Here is a 27506-nt window from a genome sequence, read left to right as displayed (position 1 = left end):
TATCTTTATGTTTGAAGCCTGAAATGTGGCAAAAGGTTGAAAAGTTCAAGGGGGCCGAATACTTTTGCAAGCCACTGTATGTCAGCAAGCTTTAAGCAGCTTTCTCAAAGCTTTTAGGGGGGCATTCACACCGTGGCAAACTGTGTTAGCAGCTCATTCAAAATAAATGGCTTCATTGCATGACAGTACACCACGGCATTGTTTGTTTTGGTGCATTACAGCACAGATGTCATGTAAATGACACTGCAATACACCATCACAGGTACAGTGCATTACCGCAATGCACATGTGTAAATGTGTCCTTAACCACTTCCAGTCTGGGCCAATTCTGACATTCCTCTCCTACATGTTTTTTTTTTTTTGCTAGAAAACTACTTAGAATCCCCAAGCATATATTTTTTTTTTAAGCAGAGGCCCCAAAGAATAAAATTCTGGGCGTTGTCTATTTTTATGTCACATTATATATGCGCAGGGGTTTTTCAAACACAAATTTTGTAATGCACAAAAACGCAATATAATACCCAATTGTTTGTTAAAATATAAAAGATGATGTTACGCCGAGTAAATACAATGGGTATAAAAAGTCTACACACCCCTGTTAAATTGTCAGGTTTCTGTGATGTAAAAAAATGAGACAAAGATAAATCATTTCAGAACTTTTTCCACCTTTAATGTGACCTATAAACTGTAGAACTTGAACAACAAACTGAAATCTGTTATGGGTGTGGGAGGTAAAAATAAAACTAATGTGGTTGCAGTAAGTGTGCACACCCTCTTATAACTGAGAATGTAGCTGTGTTCAGAATTAAGCAATCACATTCAAACTCATGTTAAATATGAGTCCATACACACCTCCCATCATTTAAAGTGCCTCTGATTAACACCAAATAAAGTTCAGCTGTTCTAGTAGGTCTTTCCTCACATCTTCTTAGTCGCATCCTAGAGCAAAAGCCATGGTGCGCAGAGAGCTTCCAAAGCAGCAGGGGGATCTCATTGCTAAAAGGTATCAGTCAGGAGTAGAGTACAAAAGAAATTCCAAGGCATTAGATATACCATGGAGCACAGTGAAGACAGTCGTCATCAAGTGGAGAATACAGTGGGAACCCAAAGATCACTGTGGCTGAGGCTCCAGAGATGCAGTCAGTAGATGGAAGAAAGTTGTAGAAAGTCAACCATCACTGCAGCCCTTCACCAGTCGGGGCCTGACGGAAGCCTCTCCTCAGTGCAAGACACATGAAAGCCCGCATGGAGTTTGCTAAAAAAAAACACCTGAAGGACTCCAAGATGGTGAGAAATAAGATTCTTTGGTCTGATGAGACTAAGATAGAACTTTTTGGCCTTAATTCTAAGCGGAATGTGTGGAGAAAACCACTCATGGAATGTCGCCAAAGGCAGAGGCTGGAGGATGTGACGTGCTAGGATCGGGGGAGGGGCCTGGTAGTGGGGCGGTGGAAGAAAGAGGTCTGAACGGAGATGGCGTTCCAGAAGGCACAGGGTGAGAGCCCGTGGCCGGCTAGCTAACCTTCCTTCGAGGCGACGGGAGGGTCCGCTTGGTGGCTGGCCAGAAAGAGCGGAAAGAGGCGGCCGTATGGGAGCCGGATCGGTGCCCAAGACAGCTCAGTTAACGGCGGCCCGGCGGAGCGGATGCTCGCCGCTACAGCGTCCCCCGGCTCCCCCCCCCTCGTATTGGCTCTCTGGCTGTTCTCCGTCCCATGCCCCGCAGCCGCGTAACGCCGGAATGCGGAGAGTGGACGAGCAGTGCACTATTTAAACGCTGGATTCGGTACAGATGAGTGAAGATCAGGAGGTGTGGGGATCCCCTTCCTTAAAGCTGTGGCTGGCTCTGACGAGGGCTAAAGAAGTCCCCCCTGGAGACCCGGGACGCCCCCATGAGGTCCTCTGGATCCAGGTAGGATCAGCATTGCTGAATACAATCACTTTTGAACTGTGTTTTGCGCCTGAGATATCTGACCGCAGAAGGAAATTTAAAGGACAGAGGGCCTGAAGTACTCATGGGAACTTAGCGTTTCTGCTCTACCAACAAACTATGAGTGGACAGTAAATTCTAGGGGGGAGTGGAGACCCTGTTTATCCCTTTGGTATGGTATCCATTAGAAAGGAGGAGAGATGAAGGGATAAAGTGACCCTGGGTGTTCCTAATAGAACTGTTCCTGGTAAAGCGATTTGTTGTAATTTTCAAAGGGACTGTCACTGAGAACTTGTGGATAGACGTTGTTAAACTGCTAAACTACTAAACTGAACTAGGCCCAGAGCAGGCCCTCCCTGTAGAAGCGTTCAAGGCTAGCGCAAAAGGGAACTTGCGGAGAGCAGGGAAGGGAGGAACATGAGAGGACGCTCCCAAAAATCAGCAGACCTAAACAAACCTAGAGACAGCTTAAATTCCAGTACAATTCAAAAATATTTAAAAAGCCCAGGTATGGACAACAAACAAGAAGTAAAGGACAAAAAGAAGGCCTCAACTAAAAATAAAGGGGCTCAAGGGGGGACTTCCAATGTAGGGACTCCTTCCAAAGCAGAACCAGATTTAAGTATGGAGGCGGATCCGGCCGTAGAAGCACTCCCAACCAAATCTGAGATTCAGGATATGTTTCTTAAGCTTGAAAAATCAATTAAGGCAGAAATCCTCAATGTAAGGACAGATATGGGACACCTACTTAAGAGAGTTGAAGAAGTAGAGAAGGTGGCGGAACATCAGGGTCAGGAAATCTCTGTGTTTGAGAAACAAGTAAAAACACTACAGAGGGACCAACGCGAGTTGTTACATAAACTGGAAGAACAAGAAAATCAAAATAGGCGGCAAAACCTAAGAATTAGATCCCTACCAGAGCAGAGAGGAGAAGATCTGACCATAGTGATAAAGGAAATCTTTAACCCACTCCTGGGAAGAAATCCAGAGTGTGAACTTAAAATCGACCGAGTGCACAGGATAAGAAAACCCCCAAATATGAGAGAAGACGTGCCTAGGGACATTTTAGTCAAGTTCCATCAATTTGAGGACAAAGCAAAAATCTGGAGTAAATTAAGAGGGGCCCAACCGGTGAAATTCAATAATCAGGCAATTCAAATATTTTCAGATCTTTCTGCCGGAACTTTAGCGAGGAGACACCAATTGAAACCGTTATTGGACTTACTGGGGGGGGCAAATTTAAAATATAGTTGGGGCTTCCCTCTGTCACTGAATGTGACGAAAGAGGGCAGGATTTATAAAATGAAACATATCGGAGATTTACAGGACTTTTGTAGGAACTTAGACATTCCTGCCCCTAATATCCCTGAGGGGGTCTTTCCTTAATTGAAGGGCTTTGATAGCAATGATCTTCAGTTAGAAGGGGGCTGGGGGGCTGTGTGGGGTTGGGGGAGGGTTTGGGGGCTGTGGGGGGGGGCTGTGTGAGGTTGGGGGGGGGGGGAATAATTAAGTAAGTGAGAGGAGGACCTCTATGGACCCCCCCCCCCCCCCCCCCCCGGATTTCTGCGGTTTTTCTGGGGATATTCTCCTTTAGAGTTATCCCCAGTTCCCCCTCCCATTTTTTTAATGAATGGCGGCACTTCCATCCCTCCATTATTTAGCAGTATTTTATATATCACGGAGACATACCCCCTTGTCTTTTCACTGCAAAATAATTTCTCTATTGGTCTGAGGTCTTTTTCCTCTCTTATGGACCCAGGGAGACTTTCTACAAAATGCGAGAGCTGAGCGTACCGCCAGCCATTTAATTTCATTAAATCTCTTTGTGCTGCTAAGTGCTGAAAAGTGCAAATTTTCCCTTTCTTCATAATATCTTTTAATTGTATTTCACTATTTATGATCCAGTTCCCTCCTACTTCCTCCATCCCCGGGGGAAACAGCTCATTATTTTTTAAATAAATCAATGGTGAATTATACTCCCAACTATTATTTACATGCATCTGGTCCCAGATTTTAAAGGTGTGTTGTGTTATAATATGTGTGTCTGGGCCTAACTTTCTAAAATGTGGCGGATTCCATAACAAATATTTCAAACGTGCACTACTTAAACCCATTTCTAGATCTTTTATTATAACCCCCTTTAACCCATTCTACCACCCGTGATATTGTAATTGCATTATAATACTTTTTGAAATCTGGTACGGCCAGCCCCCCTTGTGTTTTTTCTCTACATAACTCCGTGTGTGCTATCCTTGGTTTCTTATTGTTCCAAACAAACCCATTTATTAATCGTGTTAATTTTTTAAAATGAATTTGAGGCAAAGGGATTGGAAGCATCTGCATCTTATAACACACTTTTGGGGCCAGCACCATCTTGACTGAGTTTATTCGCCCAATCCATGAGATCGGGCGATGTGCCAACCTTTTTATTTCTGCTCGAATTTCATCTAATAGAGGGATAAAATTTAGTGCGTAGATCTTCTTTACTGAGCTTGTTAACTTAACCCCCAAATATTGAATATTTTCCCTCCACGTAAAATGGAATGTCTCTCTCATCCAAGCCTCTTCCTTACTATCAATGTTGATGTTTAGGGCTTCTGATTTTTCTAAATTGATTTTATAGTTTGAGAGCTCTCCATATTTCCTCAATATAGACAATAAATTGGGTATCGATACCCTAGGGTTCGTAATGTAGAGAAGGACGTCGTCGGCATAAGCAGCTAGTTTATGTTCCTCCTTCCCCACTATACAGCCTCTAATATCCGGATTTTTTCGTATAGCGGCCAACAGGGGCTCTAAAGTTAGAACAAATAGGAGGGGAAAAAGTGGGCATCCTTGCCTAGTCCCGTTCTTCATTTCGAACTGAGCTGAGGCAACTTTGTTAACTTTTACAAAAGCTGTGGGTTGGTTATACAGAACTTTAACTCTTTTCTTTGGGACTCTCCTCACTTTCACTAGAGGTTTCTGATTTTCTTCAGTCAAGATCGATTATGAACTCTGATATGCATATATTGATTCACAGCATTATTTGCATTGTTTGTCACTGATCCTTTATGATTTATTTGACTATTGCACTTTTTTTGATTTCTTTAGTGTTGGTATTTCATGAGAGGAATTTTTCAGATTCATATTTCATCATCTCATTACATGTATGATTTATTTATGTATATTCACATTCAATCTATGGTATAGCGCAGTTTTTTTCTATTTATTTATGTATATTCACATTCAATCTATGGTATAGCGCAGTTTTTTTCTATATATTTGGTACTTTTTGGTGTGTATTCCACAGTTAAACTGCTGCTCTTCGGGGGGTTTTTTGTATAGTGGCAGTGCAGTATTTTTCCTATTTCCACTGTGTATACTTATGTACATGCATTTTTTTGAGGGGGGGGGGTTATTTTTAATAAATTTGAAAGGTTTCAAACAAACTTTGTTCTGCGTTTACATTATGGGGTATTGTTTGTAGAGTTTTGAGGAAATCAGGTTGGAATCAGGTTGTAACATAACAAAATGTGGAAAAAGTGAAGCGCTGTGAATACTTTCTGGATGCACGGTAGTAAGAAAGCATGCTGCTTTGCAGAATACATCCCTTGTTTTCTTATATTTTACCATAGAATCCCTTTTCTAATGTTCAAGCACTTTATGACCCTCCTCGGCATCTCTTTCTGCAGTGCAGACAGAATAAAACGTAAAATTTGTACAAAGCAATTCTGTATTTAAATCTGGCATTTGAATTGGCACAAGGCCCATTACATCCCCCGTAGAGGTGTTGTCTGTATATCTACGTACTTTATCCTGGAATTTCCTGTTCTCTGTCTCTCACCATGTTCTCAGCTTTCAGAGTACTGTCCTGGCACTGCCCCTTGTATAGCTGCAGAGCGGGGTGGCTGGTACCCTCTAGTGAAGAGAAACAGAACTGCATGTCTAATTGCTGGGGATTCCTTATTTGGTAGATTGATAAATGCTATGATCAAAATCAAACCAAATAGTAAAAAGAAAGAATGCAAAGTTTATTTGGGAAGGCCTTACTGTCTTTAGTGTGTTTTACATGCTTTAATTATTTTTTATAGGTCTTGAATGTCTTAATTTTGTACAGTGCTGCAGACACTTTTGGACCAATAAATCAATAATAATTTATGCTACTTGCTCACTAGACAGTTCAAGTAAGCATGTAATTCTATTGGAAAGACAGAATAAAAATGAAAAGTTATTTTACTCACTAAGTGGAACTAGTCATTACTTTTATTTCCTCCTTGCAATGGAGAAACAAGTAGAAAGGTTGAAAGGTAGTCCTGTGTCTGACATTATAAATGGTCTGTGTCTATTCCCATGCACACCACATACAGTATAAATGGGGAAGCTTCTAATGTAGCATGACTGCTAAGCTTTTAGGCCGGGTTCACACCTATGCGAATTAATTGCAGGTTTCCCCGCATCTAATTCGCATAGCAGGAAAATGTGACTGGCTCCCTATGGAGCTGGTTCACATATCTCCGTTGCGGCTGCGGAGCGCACTGCATCTTTGGCTCCATTTCAGGGCCAAATTCAGGCATAGGTTCGGCCCTGAAATGGGGAAAAGAGACGCACAACGCTCTTGTACGATCCGCAGCAGCCTTATACTGGCCCAGGCAGGTTTAGCTATAAGAAAAAAGATGGGTTTTTGTTTTCAGTTTTTTCTTAGTTTTCTCTGTGCCTCACTTTCGAGCAGTGATACCCAATTAACAATAACCGCCTTATATAATAACTGAACTGCCAAACCAGGCTCAACAGGCTGCTGTCACTGTGCCAAGTGTCAGCACTTCAGCAGCATTTGCCATTTACACCTATTGCATTTAGTGAATTTTACAATATAATAGCAAAATTTATTAGCCATACCATTATAGAGTACCACAGATTGATTTAGTGTTTTACTTTTGGTTTCAGGAATGACTCTGGATATATGAAAAATATAATTAGAACTAGAAGTTATAAATTAATTCCTTGTGCAGAGTCTAAAAATGTAGGGATCACTGACAGTCAGTGGCGGCCCATACATTAAGGGCGCACGGGCGTCACCCCCCTTTATCCTCGCCACCCCCCCCATGTCTGAATTACAGCGGCGGGGGTGTATTTCTGAAGCACCTGATTAGAGCAATAGGCTCTAATCGGCTTCAAAATAGGGTGGACTTGGATCGCAGAGCATTGCTCTTGGAGTGGACCTGATTTGTTAAAAAAGCAAATTAATATTTGCTTTTTTAACACTGAATCTCCTCTCCGCCAATCGGGAAGAGCGGGTCTGTTACCCCTTTGCCGATTGGCCGAAAGGTTAGGAGATCCTGTTAAACCCCTAGGAGGAGTGGAGGAAACCGCCGTGATTTTAGAAGGGAAGAGGACACGGAAGATGCTTTAAGATGCCTGTCCCCTTGACTGATGATCCCTCGATGTGCCCGCCGATTGGGTAAGTGCTGTGGACTGGCAAAGGGCGGAGGGTTGAGGTGCTGTGGGGGCAGAGGGTTGGGGTTGTTTGCTGCGCCCCCAAACAAAAAAGCACCAGCCGCCACTGCTGACAGTTGAGGGGAACTTTTATCAAGCTATTTACCTGTTTCTGAAGCCTTTAAAGCCCAACTCTGAGCAAATCTAGCCCCCCCCCCCATCCCCAGCTTCCCACTCGCCTCTAAACCATTCTGCCAGATATTAAGTTTTCCTTTTCTGATGAAGTCAGCTATACTCCCTCCCTTCACCCAATCCATGTCCCTGGCTGTCACTGCTGCAGCTGCCATCAGTGTTGTATAAAGTATATGTAGCATGAGATACATAAAGTTCAGAGCACTGTGTTCCGGCAGCAGTACAAGGACTTCCCGCCTTGTTCCCAGAATAAAATTGAGTCAGGCTGAGCGCTGCTCGGTCATTTAGAGATAGCCTTTTATTTTATAAATAAAGGCTTCCATTCATTGGCTGAGGTGGAGAGGTGGGCAGATGATGTCATACCTTCCTTCCTGTGAATAACTGAGCAGTGCTCAGCCTGAAACGATTTTATTTTGGAAACGGGACAGGAAGTTCCGCACTGCTGCTGGCACACATCACTATGTACTGTATGTTGCTGATGCTGCACAGTGACTGCTACAGTTTATACTTCTCTGAGAGCAACCGTAGCAATTAGTGAAGGAAATAGCTTATTTGGGCCATTTTGGCTCAAACTAAAAATAACTAAAATAAAGTAACACAAAATCTAGAGTTAGGCTTTAACCACTTCAATACCAAGCACTTTCACCTCTTTCCTACTCAGGCCAATTTCAGATTTCAGCGCTGTCACATTTTGAATGACAATTGCGCAGTCATGCAACACTCATATGACATTTTTATAATTTTTTTTTTACACAAATGGAGCTTTCTTTTGGTGGTGTTTAATCAACACTTTGTTTCAATATTTTTTGCTAAGCAAACAAAACAAGGTTGAAAATTTTGAAAAAAAAAAATATTTTTTTTTTTTTGCAAATAAGTAATTTTTCTCCTTCACTGATCAGTGCCCTGATTATCTGTGTACATGTCCCCTGCCACACTTACTGGTTACCGGTTCTTATTTCCTCGCGCTGTGACAGTGCGTGAGGAAAGCACTGCCGATAACCGACAAGTCTATTTACATTGTGATAGGCTGTGATTGGACACAGCCGATCACTTGGTAAAGGGCCACTGTGATTGGCCCTTTACCCCGATCTGTAATTAGCTGTGTCCAAAGGACACAGCGATCTCAGAGTGCACCTGATGCACACCCCAGAGGGCACAGTTGCGGGTAGACATCCATGGACGCCCTCCCGGAACAACAGAGCCGCGATGTAGCAGTCTTTCGGCTATAGTGTAGTAATGAAGTGGTTACATTTCAGGATAGATCCCCTTAATACATAATCGTTCACAACTATTGTCTATTTTCATGAAAGGTCAATGGTTTTTAATGATTAACTGCATATATGTCTTAAAGCAGCCATACGTATTTTCATAAAATACAGTATCAAAGTAAATTACATGCATATTGCATCTTTGCTATTCGTTTTATACAAATATATTGGTATTCCTTATTCTTTTTCCTCCTAGATCAGTCTGACAGGTCTTTTTTTCCCCTAATGATTCTCAAAGTAAATGTTGTGATTGTCTTTGTTGTTTCAGGATGACATGACGGACTCCCTTCGGGATTTCACAAACCTCCCAGAAGCCGCCCCTCTGCTTACCATACTGGACATGTCTGCGAGAGCAAAGTATGTCATGGATGTGGAGGAGATCACTCCAGAGATTGTGGAGAGTTTTGTCAACGATTTTCTAGCAGAGAAACTGAAACCTGAGCCAATCTAACAAGATGCAGTATTAATGCCTTGCAGAAAGAATTATTATTTAAAAAGAAAATACACAATGCTTGTCTCCTCTTGCCACATGGATTTTAAAATATTTTCTCGTCTGAGAACGCCTTTTCAGGGTGCCTTTTTTGTGTCGTCGTTTTAAAGTCGAATCCTCCAGGACTATAAAATATTGCCAAATGCCTCTTCAGAGGGCAGCACCAAGTACTAAGTCACTTTCTACCCTGGCTCCGGATTTGAATGTCACTTTTGTCTGAAGCGGTATACTCTTAATTTTTGGTATTAGAGTCTTTGATTCCTCAACAGTGAAAAGTGTTAACAATTTGTACCTTTTTATAATATATTTTTTTTTTTACATCTCAACCATATTTAGGTCATACAACATTTTTTCTTTTCCTGTTCACATACAGTTTTAATATGCAACCTGTCAATATTTTGCCTGCTTGAGTACTTTTTATATATAAAAAGCTACATGTCCAGCAAGTAGAACATATCAGTATTCAGTGCTCCCGTTTGTCACTTTCTGAATTAGCTGTGTTATGCACGTGACCTGTTTTGGCTTATTTAATAATATAATGCAGAGTTAACAGCAGCCAATCAGAAATCAGCCTCCAGTATAATGACAAAACTACAGTTAGGGTGCCTATTTCTGAGAGGTTTACAAAGGTAATATTGTACACCATTTTTCTTAGTATTATGTTAATAACCACATCTTTGGCTTTGAACATATCTACCATTAATTGCTGAGTGGGTCTAATCTTAATAAATTATGTTGTACTGGCTATTCATAATACAAAAACGTATATTTAAAGCAAAACCTGTTTATTTTTGGTAGCAAATTAATTTACATACAACTATTGCAGCTTTATACAATCACTATTAGACCCAAGAACTGCAAAAGACATGTCATGTCTACTTGGAAGATTCATTAATATCAACTCATCATTTTCATACAGGTTTTGTCTTGTAGTATTCATGCTGCCCTCACACCTTTCCTGTGAATGAAGTTCCTGGTGTTTTTGGTAAAAATAAAATTGGCATTGTGGATGGTGTTTTTTAATCTCACTTTAAACTAGTGATGTGTATTGATGATGAAATGATGAACATTGTCAAATAGTGATCAGTTTATTGTGCTACATGTGTTTCTGCCATAATAATAGATGAAGGTATGGCCAGCAGCTACGAGTCAGGTGCTTGCACTTAACTTCTTTTATTGACTAAAAATAAAAAGGTTAGCTAGAATCTGGTTACCTGAGGCAACACCTCCTAGTATTTTGAAGAAAATCTGGCATTAAGAGAAAAATGGTGGCTGCCACTGCTTTTTTTAAAATGACAGTCCACTGGCTTCCATACTTTGAATTCTGATTGCCCTCCAACTTTGCTGTATATTTGATCCTGTCAGTAACTCAAAGTATTAAAACCATAGTCAGTAAGCTTTTTCAAAAGGTTGTTGTCTGTGTCAACAGATTTATTCAACTAATAGATTAGGGCTGCATGACGAAGAATTGTAATGACAATAACACTTCCTCCTAACATACTCTAACATGTCAATTGAAATCATTTCTTAGTATTTTTTTAATAGCTATGCATGAATCTTCATGAATAGGGTTGCATTAACCTTACCACTATGCTGCTTAAGGGATAAACACAATAGAGATTGCTAAGAAAATAAAGGGGCTACAGAACAGTACAAGATGTTTAATGAATAAATAAGCCAGATTCATAAAGTGATGCCACATTTGCCCACAACTTTCTTTATTGTACAGTACGGGACACATGTCTTTAAATTATAACCGGATATATGTCACTCCTTTAGGTGACTGAACACTGGAAAAGACACTTAAAGCTTTAACACTCCCTCACATAACTCCTCCCACCATGCATGCCTCAGTTTTTCCTGTTAGTGTCCTTAGGTGATGGATGCATCTCTCTGTCTGAGAGACTATTAGTAGTTAGAGAACAGTAAAATCTCCCATTAAGAAAAATTGCAGGCTGCACTAGGCCGATGTGGCAAAGGGTGTCAGCTTGCTGAATCAGTACCCCCTAGCTTTATGGCTGAACCTCTGCAAAGATAGGAGCAGGGCAGGCTTGTAAGGTTGCAGTGACATTGGACCAGGCGTACAGGCAACACCTAAGTATGTGGTGCAGCGTATGTCACTGCCAGGTGCTCTACAGGTCCAATGCTGTGGGCTACTTGTGGGGGAGCCCAGTTCTTAAAGCTCGCCCTCTCATCGGAAAGGGAAGATGTGCCTAACCAAAGTGGGCAAGTCACACATCTTAGGCCCTGGGGAGCTTTGACCAGGGAGTGGTAAGTTGAGTGCCAGCCCATTAAAAGCAGTTTTTTGCAGCTGGTGTTTTGTCACAAACTCAAGTACCCAAAACGAGCTGGCCATATACCAGTGGAATTTTGTTTTAAATCTTTTGTTTTAAGAATGTTCGATTTTCTAATCGGTGGGGTCAAAATCGTTGTCCGTTTTCAATCAAAGTAAGAGAGTCAAAGGAGCAGGACAGAAATGTTTCTTGAAGGAATTTCACAGTGTATGAGATTTTCATTCAGGAAATTACATTCATTCAAAAGTCGAATGTTAAAAGTAAATGATATTTTGAAGGTCTTTCAAACAACATTGAAATCAATGTTTGCAAAGCAAGCATTTATTATTTTGCAGCTTATCAATTCTTAGATGTGATAGCTGCATTAATTTCCTTTTTTGGGCTATTATTTTTATCTGGCGATCCAGCCAGTAAGTCTGTTATTTTTCAACAGAATAACTCTCTTGGAGTTAGAGATGAGACAGACCATTTACCACTGGCAGCATGCTTAAAATGATCAGCTTTTATTTATTTAGATAAAACCTTTATCCCAAAAGAAAATAAACTGTTGCTTTAACTGATTATAAAGTATTAGCTGGAGTTCGGTTTCAATTTCTTAATGTATTTAAAGCTGATAGTACTTCTAACACTCCCCTCCTTTCAGCCTGCTGTCCAAATCTGCCCCCTGTTCTCATTCATCCAAAGTGGTGGCTGTATAATCCAGGAATGTTACTGGCCTGATCACCAGTGTAAAATAGAGGGGAAAGAAGCCTAGGAAAAGAAAACTGATGCAGCCACTACATATGATTGGTAAGGTGAAATGACATTTTTGGTTTTAAAAATCGCTACTCCTTAATCTTTGTGAAGGATCACAAACGGTTTATTCCAGGAGAGAGGTTAGACAGACATGATAGCCACTAAGAAGGCTACTTTGCAAGAAAGATCATCCAAAGAAAGTTTCCTTATGGGTTCAAAGGGTGGTTTCTGTAGGGCAGAGAGAACCAAATTGAGACCCAAGGAAGTATGCTGTATAAGTGGTGTAATCTGAGAAACACCTTAAATAAGGGTTTTTGAGAGGGAAAATGAAGCCAGAGTTTTTTGGAACAAATAGGACAAGGTCAAAACCTGTCCCTAGAGTGGATGTAAACCAGATTCATGAAATTTGACCTGGGCACATATATCTGCATTGTTGATAACTTCTGACAAGTTCTCTGACACATGATAAAACCAGGCTAAATTTTGTGTCAGGGAGGATGCTATAAATAGATTAACAGACAGCTGCTTTACTCACAGGACAGCTCTGAAAGTCTCTGCCCATCAAGGGGGGGGGGGGTGCCTTTCCTCCAATGAGCTGTCTCCCAGTGTAATCCAAGACTTCTCTCACAGTGCAGAATGACAAAGTTGAATTTCTAACACAATGTGCACTTTCTAAACAGTATATAAAGCTGAAGACAGCAGATATACATGTAAAACTTATGTAGGGAGATTTGTTTAATCTCTGTGTATCATCTGAGGCTGTTCACATCCACTTTAAGGGTACTTAAGGCCAAATTCAGGTCAAGTCCCAAGTTTAGGAAGGCCAGAGTGTGCGGGAGAGAGTTCTCTGGGATTGAAATGCTTTTGTTTACACCAAAGAAGGATTTCCAGGTATGATAGTAAACTTTTTTGGAAGTGGCTTCTCTGGTTTTGAGCAAACAATGTGAGAATAACCATCACAGACACCCCTGCCCCCCAACACCTGGGTTTCAGCAACCATGCCGTTAAAGCCAGGGACTGAAAAACTGAAAATTGTATCATACTTACCGTAATTTTCTTTTCCTGGTGCCTATCCATGGCAGCATACCTGTAAAGGAGCTCCGCCTCGACTCCTCCCTCAGGACTAATGAATAGCATAAATTAAAGACGTAGACCCTCCCCCCAACATTCTCCGTAACATAGAATACCAAGGGTGGGAGCGTATGCTGCCATGGATAGGCAGCTGTAAAGGAAAATTACGGTAAGTATGATACAACTTTCCATTTTCCTGGTGCCTCCATGGCAGCATACCTGTGATAGTATTAAACTCACCTGAGTGAGCTAATTGTTTAACAAAGACATTTTAATTCAACACAGCCACATGAGCTGCTCTTCTTATTTGAGAAATGTGTGCCAAGAAGACCAAGTGGCCCTGCAGACTGTTTCCAAAGAAACATTCGCCCTTGCTGCCCATGATGCTGACACTGCTCTAGTTTAATGAGCATTCACTTGAGATGGAGGATCCATGTTCTTCACCCTGTAAGCTTTTTGTATCAATTTGACAACCCAGGATGCCAAGGTTCTGCCGGAAGCTTCCTTTCCCGTTTCTGTCCCATGGGACGATAAACAGTTTCTCGGAGTTCCTGAACTTTACCGTAGCTTCCAAGTAGGCCCCGAGGATTCTGGATATATCCAACTCATGACAGAAATCCGACTCTGAGTCAGTAAAGACTGGCAACGCCCATGGCTCCATTAGATGTGCTGGCGTGGTAACTTTAGGTGTGAACCCTCGGAGAGGGCAAAGCTCTACTCTGTCCAGAAAGAGATATATTCGTCACCTATTCCTAAGGAGTGGAGCTCCGAAATTCTGCCAGACGTGATGGCCAAAAGGAAAGCCGTCTTTATGGTTAGATTCCAGATTGAGGTCTCTTCTACAGGTGCAAATGGATGATTGAATAAGACTTCTAGTATTAAGGGAAGGTCCCACCTAGGAAAGGGGCGCCTGACAGGCAGACGTATCTTCAGTACCCCTCTGAGAAACATGACTACTAGGGGATCTTCTGCCCATTTTATATTAGTCGCTGCACAAATTGCTGCCACTTGCACCTTAAGGGAGCTTAGGCCGAGTCCCAACTCAAGACCCATCTGAAGGATTCCCAAAATATTGGAAGACTGGATCAAACCTCTTCCTGGTAGCATAGGTTTAGAAACCTGTCCCAGATCCTTGCATATATTGCATTCGTTGTTGGTTTCCTGGCTTTAAGAAGGTTGGATATGACCTCCTGGGAGCAGCCTAATGACTCAAACCTCCTTCTCTCAACTTCCATACTCAAAGATCTACCTAGTTTGCCTTGAGTCAGAAGTTGAGGGAAAGGAGGAATCCTGATAAGGGGACTCACACTGAGGTGCATTGCTAGTGGGAACCATGGTCTCTTCGGCCAGTATGGCAGGACTGCCAGTACTTGTACTGGTTCTCTTAGAAGCCTGAGGAGAAACTTCGAAATGAGTGGACGAAGAGGGAAGGCTTACACCGTTGTGAAGCTCCAAGGGCATGATGGCACGTCCACCCCCTCTGCCTGTGGATGTGGAAGGCGAGAGAGATCCACCTGCAGGGTTTCCCACAGTTTGGAAATCTGGTTGAATACATGGAGATGAAGTGTCCACTTGTTGTTCCCAAATTTCCTTGACAAGGTGTCTGCCTCTGTGTTCATTCTGCCTGGGAGATATATCACTCTGAGATCTACTAGGTTTCTTTCAGCCCAGATCATTATTGGTTCCACCTCCCTTAGAAGCGTTCAGCTGTGGGTGCCTCCCTGTCTCTGTAGATATGAGACTGCTGCCCTGTTGTGTTAATGAGGTTAAGGCTAGGAATGCCGCTTTCATCTCTAGGACGTTGGATACTACGCTTCTGGTGGGAAAAGACCATCTTCCCTGTATCCTGAATTCTTTGCAATGGGCACCCCACCCCTGTCCGCTTGCATCGGACTTAATTATGGCCCATGAGTGGAAACCCAAATGATGGTACCTGGAGAGATTCTCTGCATTCATCCACCAGTGCAGGCTCCTGCGCATCAGTGTTGTCAATAGGATTATCTGAGAGAGTTGCTGCCTCTTCCATTGTGGTAAGAATCCTGTCTGGAAGTGTCTCAGATGCCAGTGAGACCACGGGACTAAAGGTATACAAGAGGATATCGTGCCTTTGAGGCTCAGGCACTGTGAAGCTGTTAGATGAGACTTCTGCATGATCTTGGACATTCTTTGAATGATGCCCCTCATCTTCGGTTGAGGTAATACTGTGCCCTGGCATGTATTGAACATTGCCCCTAAATAAATCATGCGCTGCGTTGGTACTATCTGGCTTTTCTCATGATTTATCAACCATCCTAGTTCCGCCAGTGACTGCAGAAGTATGTCCCTGTGTGCTATAAACTGATTCGGGTTGTTTGACAGCAAGAGGATATCGTCCAGATAGTGGTAAATCCTTAGTCTCCTCTCTCTGAGGGGCCAGGACCGATATCAGCACCTTTGTGAATACTGGAGGGGAGGGGCACAGGCAAAAGTGCAGAGCCTGGAATTGTAGGTGGACCTGACCAACCACAAATCTTAGGTATTTTTGGAAAGACGGTTGGATAGGAATATGGTGTTAAGCATCCTGCAAATCTATTGATATTAACCAATCCCCTGGTTGTATGGCTTGGGTGATCATTTGTAGTGACTCCATTTTGAAGCTCTAGAGATAGATGTATCTGTTGAGCCTTTTCAGGTCTATCACCGGCCTCCAACCGCCTATTCTTTTCTGTACAAGGAACAGGGTAGACTAAAACCCTGTAAATCGTTCTGATGAGGGGACAGGCACTGCTGCCCCCTGGCGCTGTAGTGACATTATAAACTGGCTTAAGGCCAGTGCTTTTTGCGGGGAGGCTGGTTTCCCTGTTCCTTTGAAGGATGTATGAGGAGGCTGACGAAAAAAGGTCCAAAAGTGACCAGACTGAACTGTTGACAGAACCCATGGGTCCCGGCGTCCAAAAGCCCAAGCTGGAAAAAAATGCTTTAGCCTAGGCTCCGACTGGAAGTGTCTCCGCTCTTCTGGCATCAAAAGGACTTCATCCCGTGCTGGGGAGCAGTAAGGGTCTTTTTTCTTCTGGCTCCTAGAAAGTATGTCCGAGTGCCTCTCCACGATCTTTTGTTGTCTTTAAACGGTCGTGACTACCTAAAGTCTCTTGAGTTTGACTGTCGAAATCTCGAAAAATAGGCTCTTGTCCAGCTTTATCCCCTTACTCGGGAAAAAGGTTTGTCTAGTTTTTCACCGAACAAGGATCTGTCATCAAATGGAATCTTGCACCAATTTTGTTTTGATGCTAGATCAGCCATCCAAGGTTTTAGCCATAAGGCCCGTTTCACCATAACTGACTGCAGCATTGAGTTGGCCAAACAGCAGATTATGTTAATCGCCGCTTCACCTACAAAATCTGCCGCCAATTTGAGTTCTTCCAGAGCTTTAATTATGTCGTCTTTGGGGACGTCTTGGTGCAGAGCTGTTTCGACATTTTCCATCCATGACTTGATAGCGTTAGAAACAGAGGTTAGTGCAATGGCCGGCCTACAAGCCGCCCATGCAGCCAGGTAACTCCTTTTGAGATGCAGGTAAATAAGCCTATCCAGGGGGGGGGGGGGGGGTCTTTGAATGATGTTGAATCCTCCATCGGCAAGGTTATGTTTTTTGATAGGCGCACCACTACCACATCCACCATAGGCATGAAGCTCAAAGACTGTATCCATATATGATAATTGATACAACTTGGACAATCGGGCTAGGGAAAACTTTTTGTCCATCTTGCTCCATTCATCTTCTATAATCTCTCGAGTTTCCCCCATAACGGGAAGGCAATCTGCTTTCTCTTAAGAAATGGAAAATACATTTTTGATTTTTGCAGTGGTTCTGGCAGAGCTTCCAAGGCAATAGCATTCTTCACCGCCTGGATAAATGGCTGCACCAGAGAAAAACTGAAACCAAATGGTTGAAGATACCTCAGAAGGCTCCTCTGGTGTCCTTTCTGAGGCAAGCAGAGGAGTGCTGAGGGCCCCGGGATACTGGGTTCTATGTCTTGCACTTGAGCAACCTGTGGAACTGGCTGAGTGGGGATTATAGCCACACCAGCTCTGAAAAGGAGTCCTCCATGGTCTGCTTAAATAGATCGACCACCTGCTGACTTTCCAGTTCCCGGTTTGCCGCATAGTCCCTTACAGGCCAATTTATCAGGGGGTGGTACAGCGCCACATGCCCAGCACTTTTTTTCTTGAAGACCTATGGCGTGATGAGTGTGATCTCTGCTCTCTTGACTGTCGTCGTTGTCATGGCGTCTTGAAGACTTTCTGGATAGCTTTGAAGGGACAGGGCTGAAACAAACAAAGTTTGATCGTCAGTGGCGTACTCCCTTTTTTTTCAATATACTCACAAGCATGATCCTATACCTATTGGACACAGGAGGATCTTGGTTTCGTGATGAAAGATTCATGTTGAAATGGGCAGGAGGATCAGCTGCAAGAAGATAGAGTGAGTAAGAACAGATCACTAGGGAAAAGGAAATAGTATTATAGTTCCCAGCGATGCAAGAATGTTGTGTACCTGTTTGCTGACAAAAAAGAACCTGCAGGGCATAACTGGCAATCAGTAGCAGCCCTGAGCCAAAATGAAGCCAAACTTTTTAAACCTAAAGGGTGGGAGGGTTAATTACCACCTCCGCCCCCCTTCTGCCATTCTGAATTGACAAGGGAAACTGTAGCACATCAGAGCGGCTGTACATGCCCCACTCCTTCCCCGTTGCTCGACGGAGCGAGCAGGGAGCCGGAAACCGAATGCTCGTGGTCTCAGGCCAAAAGAAAGATTTAAGTTATCCTATCTTTAACCTTACTCTTTGTTTAGTTTATATATAAACAAACAAAAAAAATAAAAAAAGGGAAGAATCTAACCTTACCTAGTGTTAAGGAAGCTGATCCCCCTGTGTATCCACCAGTATTTATCGTTTTTGGATATCGACAGACTGCATTCCTGTGAGGAAACTGCCAGAGAAGACCCCAAGAGATCCACAGAAGGGGTTCCCGGTCTTATTAGCGCTAATAGCGGCCCAAGAACAGGGACTGTGCACAGGAGAGGCTGAACCTAGCAGACGCTGCCAAAGGTATGGACATACTGCTACTCCTTCACCAGTTCAAGAGTTCTGAGGAAAAAAGGAGAATGTTGGGGGAGGGCCATGTCTTTAATTTATGCTAATCACTAGTCCTGAGGGAGGAGTCGAAGCGGAGCTCTATCAAAGATATGACATGGTTAGTCACCAGGAAAGCAGAATGAAACAGGGGTGTTAAAATAGGGTCCTGTTCCAGTGCAAGATGAGTGTTATCACTGATTGGTTTGAGTGTTTTGCAAGCCTTTGACAGAGCAAGTGGTCGCCTAAATTAATGCTGTGCTTTCCTTGCACCTGGTTTCTGCCATTGTTATTGGTGAGGGTATTTCCATATGGATTTTTCAAAGAGTAGGATGGGGAAATGGGGTAAGCGTGTCTATGTATTGCTAGTTGCTAAGTCCTCATGGAAAATGGTGGTAGAAAGTGCCTGAGTACCTTTATAAGGGCCTCTAGGCGGAAGTAGTGGTAATAGTGCAACCTGTGGCAGGGTGAACACCTAGTCACCCACCTGAGACTAAGCTCTGAATGGTGGAAATTTTACTGCCAATTTTGAAAAGTTTTAACTCCATACAAGTGTATACGTTTTAAGCATAATTCCCAGTTTCCTGATAGTTTTAACATAGAATAAATGTTATCTAAGAAGCCTGTAATAAGTAAGGCTACAGTATCGGTCCAGTACAGGGTAATCTTGTTTTACCTGTCTATGTCGCTAATCGCGGCTGAGGGTTTGTCTGTCACAATGGGCATACCCCAAGAGGGATCTTTGGGGTCTGGGTTCCATAGGGATGAACCACAGCCTTGGACCTGTATTTAGGGCCCTGTGCTTAAATACATGCATCCATAAATGCTGAGGTTAGTGCCCAAGCAGAATCCAGTGGCCAGATGCACTGCTTCTATTCTATCTGCAGTCAGTAAGGAGTTGATTGAAGAGTCTGAAGTAATATAAACTAGTGAAGCAAATTATTTGTCCATAATGGAGAAGTCATCAATCACCTTTGGACACTAGCAAAAAATTGATGTCTCACTGAGTGGGGTAGAATAATAGGGATATGCGAAGGAGGGCTTGTCCTGCAGTGCTTTGTCAGTGATCCCAACGCCTTAAATTACAAGCTTATAACTTAGGGTCTATGAATATCCAGCCTTACTCCTGTACTATACAAAAAGGATAAGTGTTTTTCGGGGATCAGTCTCCATATCTTAACATTTGACAGCTTCGGATAGATCAATCCTACTGACAACATGCACAGCAGGATATTTTTGAAATATACAGTACTGTGCATAGGTTTTAGGCAGGTGTGAAGAAATGCTGTAAAGTAAGAATGCTTTCAAAAATGTATATTTTAATTGCTTATGTTTATCAATTTACAAAATGAGCGAACATAAGAAAAATCAAAATCAAATCAATATTTGGTGTGACTACCCTTTTTGGCTTCAAACCGGCATCAATTCTAAGAACAGGTCAGTTGCTCAAAGTACGTAATATGGCATAACTTTACAGATATTTTAACCACTTGACGAGCAGCGACTTACTGTTGCTGGACTTCAAGTGTTTATATCAGGATGATGCCTGCAGCTGTACCTGCAAAGGCTTTTAAAGCGTCGCCTATAAATAGTAAAATTGATGTTGCTTTTGTCACCAGGCATGCGGAATTTTAAAGTGGGACATGTTTGGTATCTATTTACTCGCTGTAACATTTGGCTTATGTATTACTTTTTTTTTTTTTGCATTGCATTGCAACACCAACCACAGATTCTGTTTGAATTCCTTCTAGTTGAAAGTTATAAATAAATAAAAAAAAACAAATACTTTATTTTGGATGTTTAGACAGCAATCACTTAAACGCACATTTCTTCCTGATGTGTGAGGGCAGAATCGCAAGACATGCAGACATGTTTTGACAGGTTTTCTTCTAAGATTGCCCTGTATTTGGCTCAATCCATCTTCCCATCAACTCTGACCAGCTTCCCTGTCCCTGCTGAAGAAAAGTATCCCCACAACATGATGCTGCCACCAAGAGTTTCATGGTGGGGGTGGTATATTTAGGGTGATGTGCAGTGTTAGTTTTCTGCCACATAAAGCGTTTTGCTTTTAGGCCAAAAAGTTACATTTTGGTCTCATTTCACCAGAGCACTTTCTTCCAGAAAGTGAAACAAAGGGAGTGTATCACTCCAGACAAATCATCAGGTTTCCAGTGCTATAAAGCAAGCCATGTGCCAGCCTTGATCCAGAGCCAAAAGATGCAGAATGATAAAGAAAGAGGGGCTGGCACTTCCACATGTTTGCTGTGTCCCTCACATGCCTTCTCGCAAACTGCAAATGGGACTTCTTATGGCTTTCTTCTTGCTACTCTTCCATAAAGGCCAGATTTGTGAAGTGCACGACTAACAGTTGTCCTGTGGACAGATTCTCCCACCTGAGCTGTGGATCTCTGCAGTTCGTCCAGAGTTACCATGAGCCTCCTGCCTGCTCTCTGATTAATGCTCTCCTTGCTCGGCCTGTCAGTTTAGGTGGACCGTTATGTCTTTGTAGGTTTGCAGTTGTGCCATTCCCTTTCCATTTTCGGATGATGGATTGAACAGTGCTCTGTGAGATGTTCAAAGCTTGGAATATATATATATATATATATATATATATTTTTTTTTAACCTAACCCTGCTTTAAACTTCTCCACAACTTTATCCCTGACCCATTTGTTTACTATGGTTCTCTAACAAACCTCTGAGGCCTTCACAGAACAGCTGTATTTATAATGAGAATAAATTACACATAGGTGGACTCTACTAATTTGGTGACTTCTAGAGGCAATTGGTTCCACTAGATTTTAGTTAGGGGTATCAGAGTAAAGGGGGCCGAATACAAATGTACGCCACACTTTTCAGATATTTATTTGTAAAAAAATTGGAAAACCATTTATCATTTTCCTTCTGCTTCACAATTATGTGTCACTTTGTGTTGGTTTATCACATAAAATACATATACGTTTTTGGTTGTAACTTGAAAAATTTCAAGGGGTGTGAATACTTTTTCAAGGCACTGTAGGGAGATCATTAAATATGCACCTCTGGGACCATTAGTCATATAACAAAATTGACAGTAAAACATACACATCAATACGGTGGCGTGTCCTGATGTGAGCATCGGCGGACGTGTATGTGAGGAGCTCCGGGTATCCTGCATCGAATCCTTTGTCATCTGTGCATCTGACTAGCTAAAACAAATTGATACCCTGCCAGCCTGTTCCTCTGTGTCCCCTGATGTGTCCTGGGCCGGTATTGTGGTATGGCTGTGCCTGCATGCCATAGCTCGCATACACCTCCGGCCACCACCATCTTGCCGGCCTGTGATATTCTGGGGAGAACCGACCCTGTCCTGACTGGAGGTATGGGACTATCCTCCGTCCCATCTGCCTGCCCATCCACCTACCTGCCACAGTCTGGAGCCCCGCCTGGCTGTTGGAGTTGTCCGCGGCCTCTAACGGGGGTTTTCCCCCCCTCACCTTCCAGGACAGCTACTTGAGAGGATAAGCAAGATATTATACCTTAGGGAGGGACGACAGCCTGACGCACTTTCCTACCAAAGGAAAGGTCCTGGCTGGAAAGCATCTGAACTCTATAATGCTTGACAAATGCATGAGAAGAGGACCAGACGGCAGCTTTAGAGATATCTTCCCATGAAGCTCCCGCTCTTTCTGCCCATGATGTGGCCATGGATCTCGTTGAATGGGCCCTAATTCTAGAAGGAGGGGTGCAACCTGACGCTTTATATGCCTCACAGATAGCTCCCCTAATCCACCTAAATCCACCTAGCAATAGGACTTTTAGATGCATTGGACCCCTTCTTGGGGCCACTGAACAAAACTAACAGTTGGGAGGAACTCCTAAACCCACTGGTCTTTTCTAGATAAAGTAGAAGACACCTCTTAACGTCTAAAAGACCAAACCTTTCCTCTTCCGCATTTTTGGGAGAGGTGCAGAAACTAGGGAGAACTACCTCCTGGGACCTATGAAAGTTGGAAGAAACTTTGGGTAAATAGAGTGGATTGGGTTTAATCACCACCCTGTCCTCTAAAATCCTCAGGAAGGGATCTTTACAGGAAAGACTCTAGATCCGGAATCCTTCGCCCTGACGTAATAGCCAAAAGGAAGGACAATTCCAAAGAAATCATTTCCAGGGAAGCCTCATGCAAAAGCTCAAAAGGAGCCCTTGTTAGTGCATTTAAAACCAACGACAGATCCCAGGGAGGAACATGTTTGAGGATCCTGGGAGTATGCCTAGATCTGGCTAAAAGGAACCTCCTGACTAAGGGATCTACCGCTAGTCTTCTCTCTGAAAACAAAGATAGGGCAGCAACCTGAACCCTAAGGGTGTTGACAGAGAGCCCCTTTTTCACTCCCTCCTGCAGAAAATCTAAAATGCAGGGAGTGGAAAAAGAATCTAAACCAGATTTCCTTTGCCAGGAAATAAAAGTTTTCCAAACTTTCCCATAGATTCTTCTTGTGACCAAATTACGGCTGTCCAGGACAGTATGAATAACTATCTCTGAACATCCATTTAACTGTAGGATGCGCCGCTCAGCCTCCAGGCCGTCAAATGGAAGGTCTGAGGGTTTGGATGCAATACCGGTCCCTGATGGAGTAGATCCTTTCGAACTGGAAGGGGCCAGGGAGGATACACAGATAGGGCCTTCAGAGAGGTGAACCAACTCCTCCTGGGCCACCAGGGGGCAATTAGAACGACTTCTGCTCTGTCCTGAATAATTTTCCAAACCACTAGGGGCAAAAGGGGAAAAGGAGGGAAGGCATAGGCCAGGCTGAAGTCCCAAGGGAAGGACAGTGCATCCGTCCCCAAGGACTCTGTTTCTCTCCCAGAGAGAAGAACGCCGGTAGTTTCTTATTGAGACTGGAGGCAAAAAGATCCACTGCGGGGAGACCTCAACTTAGCACCACCTCCTGGAACGTGCCTTGATGTAGTTCCCAACCGCTGGAACTGATGCTCACTCTGTTCAGAAAGTCCGCCAGCACATTTTCTGACCCCTTGATGTGAACTGGCCTTACTGAAGAGACATAGATCTCTACCCAGGACAGAATCTGCTGCGTTAATGACAGAAGTGATTCAGAGCGAGTGCCCCCTTGCTTGTAAAGTACGCCACTGTTGTGGCATTGTCTGAAAATATTAAAAGGTCCTTTGAATAGACCCTCTCTCCCAGAGACATAAGTGCTTTCCTCACAGCCAGAAGTTCTCTGAAATTCGAGGAGCAACCTGCTTCCTCTGGCAACCAGGCTCCTTGAGCCTGCCAACCCTGTGAGTGAGCACCCCAACCCCACAGACTGGCGTCTGTGGTAATCTTGATCGGGCAATGTTGTGCCCAATCCTTCCCCCTCTGCAGATGTTCTCGCTGCTCCCACCAGGCGAGATCTAGAAAATTCCCTTCTGGTAGTTTTACCAGCTGATCCAGAGAATTTTTCCTGCGATCCCAATGCAGCAAAAGAAAAGCCTGAAGGGGTCTGGAATGCAACTGAACCCAAGGCACCCCTGGAATGGCTGCAGTCATTAGGCCCAGCAACTGCCTGATACGCCGAAGGGAGGTCTGAGGGAGCAGTTTGAAGGTCTGCACAGAGAGAAGAATTTTCACAATTTTCTCTTGGGGAAGAAAAAAATCTTTAGGGCAACAGAGTCTATTAGATAACTCAGAAAAAGTATGCTCTGTGAGGGTACTAGGCAAGACTTCTGTTGGTTGACCTTCCACCCTAATTTTTGAAAGGTCCGCAAAACCAACTGTAGGTCTTAAATAAGGGACTCCTTGCCCTGAGAAAAAAATCAAAAAATCGTCTAGATATGGGACGATTGAGACACCTTGAATTCGAAAAAAGTCCATGACTTCGGCCATGATTTTTGTGAAAATCCTCGGTGCTGCCGAGAGACCAAAAGGAAGGGCATTGAACTGCCAATGAGACGGCTCGTTTCCCACGAGCACTGCAAACCTGAGGAACCTTCGGTGGCTCTGGCAGATTGGTACATGAAGATAAGCGTCCTGAAGGTCCAGGGTCACCATGAAGACCTCTGGTAACAACAGATTTCTTACTGAATAAATGTTCTCCATACGGAAACGTCTGTAAACTATGTATTGGTTCAGGACGCTTAAATTTATGACCATACGAAAGCCGCCGGAAGCTTTCTTGACCACAAAGACGTGAGAATTAAATCCCCGGAACTTCTGATCTTCTGGGACAGGAGAATAACTCCCTCTGTTTCCCACACAGAGATCAAATTTAACATGGCTTGCCGTCTCTCTTGGTCTCTCGGCAGGTGGGTAAGAAAAAACCTCTGGGGGGGGAGATTTTTGAACTCCAATCTGTAACCCTTTACCAGAGTTTGAAGGATGAAGGTATTGGTGGAAATCTCTGCCCATTCCTTGATGAAATGCTGTTGCCTGTTGGCTTTAAAATTAGCCTTGTTTTGGCAGCCACGAAAAGGCCTCTTATTCTGGGGCTTATTCCTTTGGGAAGAAAGGAATCGACTACCTTTCTCAGAGGAACGAGATAAGATTTCTTTTAAGGAAGAACCAAACAACAGTTTGCCTTCGAAAGGAATGCCACAGAACTTATTTTTGGAGATAAGGTCACCTTCCCAAGATTTAAACCAGATAGCTTGCCTAGCTGAATTAATGAGAGCAGAAGCCCTAGCTGCGGATTTCACTGAATCTGCTGCTGCATCAGCTAAGAAGGCGACTGACTTGGCAATGAGTGGGAGGGATTCTCTAATCTCTTCCTTGGGGGTGTCAGATGCCAGAAGATCATCTAGACGCTGAACCCATACGTCTAAATTTCTAGCCACACACGTAGATGCTACCGCTGGGCCTAAAGAAAAACTGAAGCATCCCAGGCCCTATGCAGCAATGAGTCGGCCTTCCTATCCATTTGATCCTTAAGGACCCCAGAATCCTCAAAAGAAATATCTGATCTTTTGGACACCTGCGACATAGGGGCATCTAATCTAGGACACTTAAAGAAAACCTCCTCAAAGTCAAGCTGAAAAGGAAATCTTCTTTTGTGTCCTCTGGATTGGAACAACCTTTTTTCAGGTTCTTTCCATTCAGGTAGAATCATGTCTCTAAGAGACTGATGTACCGGAAAGGTTCTAGATTTCCATCCCTGAAGACCCCTATACATTTTATCCTGTACAGATTGAGCATGCTGTGGCATCTCAATCTGCTCTGAGGTATAAATTGCTTTTAATAGTTCATCAATATCCTCAACTGGAAAGAGATACTTGGATGAGCTACCTGTATCCTCCTCTGATGCAGACTTTTCATCAGATGAAGAGACTGAATTCTCACCCTCCTCCAGATCAGAAGTATTGCGTGAACTAATAGTCTCAGATACTAATAAGGGAAGGGATTTGGCAGAGGTTGAAGGATCTTGAGCTATGGGTCTAGAAGAGGGAGGGCCTAAACTAGTAACCCTGTCATTCAGTGACCGAAAGGAATCCACTACCTCCTTCATAGAAGTCATTAACTCCTTAAAGGAGAAAGACTCTGAACTAGCTCTGGATGGGATACAATCCACACAAAATAGCTTTTTATAACTATCAGAGAGCCTGGCTCTACAGTTCCCACATTTCTTCCTCACCGGTTTGGCCTAGAAGAGAGCAGAAACAAGGGCCATGAATAAAAAGGATCCATACAAAAGAAGTCCCTTGCTGTAGCTATCCACAGACCAGGGCTTACCTTGGGGACAGTATGGGACCCAGATGCTGCCGCTGGTTCAATACGAGCGGACGTTCCATGCTCAGACCTGTCCTCAGGCTCCATGAAGCAAACGGAGAACGGTCGCAGAGTAGACTGCTGCTGTACCGCAAAAACTGCGCCTAGAATGGCATTTTTAGCAGGCCATTCCCCTGCAGCATGTCCTCAGTGTCTCCACACCATGCTCCCTATAAAAACTCGGCGTCTGGAAGTGCATCATGTGACTTCCGGTTCCGGCGCCATCTTGCTGCATCACCGGAAGTCCTCCTGACGCCATCTTGGTACACCGGAATGAAGCAATTAGGAGGACACAGTTCCACACAGCAGCGCTGGGGAAAGGAAGGGAGTTGCCACCATTTTACAAAGGCAAGTAACCCTTAGAAATAGGAAACCCTTCTGGTACAGACCATCATCCAGGACTTGGCCACAACTAGTACTGGATGAAACCAGAGAAGGGGGGGGTCCACCAACCACAGTTACCAGACCATAAGAAAAGAACAAACGTGTCGGTGCTCCTGGAGGGACTGGAAACACAAAACAACTGAGGGTCAGAGGAAAGGGAGGGGCCTTTTAAATTCTATCTGGTTTGTGTTTCCTGTAGAGGGCGGAGCCGATCATCTCTCAAGTAGCTGTCCTGGAAGGTGAGGGGGAAAAGAGGGTCAACAATGCCCATTTGCAGCCTCACTGTGCCCATTTGCAGCCATAGGTCCCCCGAACTTGAACTTCAAACTCGGTAGTTAAGGGTTCCTAGATGCCCCCTAGCTGCAGCCAAAATTTGGGGTCTCTGGACCCAAAGGGTCCTGAAATGACATTGCTGCAGATGGACACAGTTGACTGACTTTGGGGCCACTTGGTACTAAGAACCCCAAATTTGGTGTACAAACCCAGTGAAAATAGCACTACAACATATCCAAACCTGTGGTTCCTAGAACCAAGTGGCCCTCGAGATACTGAAAATAATGGATTGGATGCAGCTGCTTTTATTTTACCTCTGCTGTGGTAATAGATTACAACACATACCTGCTGGTTGCACCATTAAATACAGAATATAGTGTCATTCTATTTGCCAGTTACAATATTGGGGTTTAACCCTCCAACCAAAACTAAAAACACCTTTTGGACCTGCCTTTTTTTCCTGGTGATCCCTCCAGTAACAGAATACACTTTCTGTTCTAGGATAGCAACACTTACCATACTGGATCTCTTTCAGGAGCACTATGGTCATCTTAGGGCAGGACTACAGAATACCTTCCCTCTCCTACATAACATAGGAGGAGGGG

At 43.5% G+C, this 27506-nt stretch overlaps 1 protein-coding gene across 1 annotated transcript in view; it reads left to right on the top strand.

The window, feature by feature from the left end:
• Positions 1-10307, top strand: part of NXN (nucleoredoxin) — a 223449-nt gene extending 213142 nt beyond the window's left edge. The window contains exon 8 of the mRNA XM_073615136.1: positions 9071-10307. Coding sequence (XP_073471237.1) covers positions 9071-9253 — 183 coding nt within the window. The 3' untranslated portion in view covers positions 9254-10307. The remainder of the gene's footprint in view (positions 1-9070) is intronic.
• The last annotated feature ends 17199 nt before the right edge of the window (positions 10308-27506 follow it).

This window comes from Aquarana catesbeiana, linkage group LG02 (genome assembly GCF_042186555.1).
Source record: "Aquarana catesbeiana isolate 2022-GZ linkage group LG02, ASM4218655v1, whole genome shotgun sequence".
In the NCBI taxonomy this organism is placed as follows: Eukaryota; Metazoa; Chordata; class Amphibia; order Anura; family Ranidae; genus Aquarana; species Aquarana catesbeiana.
The sequence above is the reverse complement of the archived record's forward strand: the minus strand, read 5'-3'. Positions and strand labels throughout refer to the sequence as shown.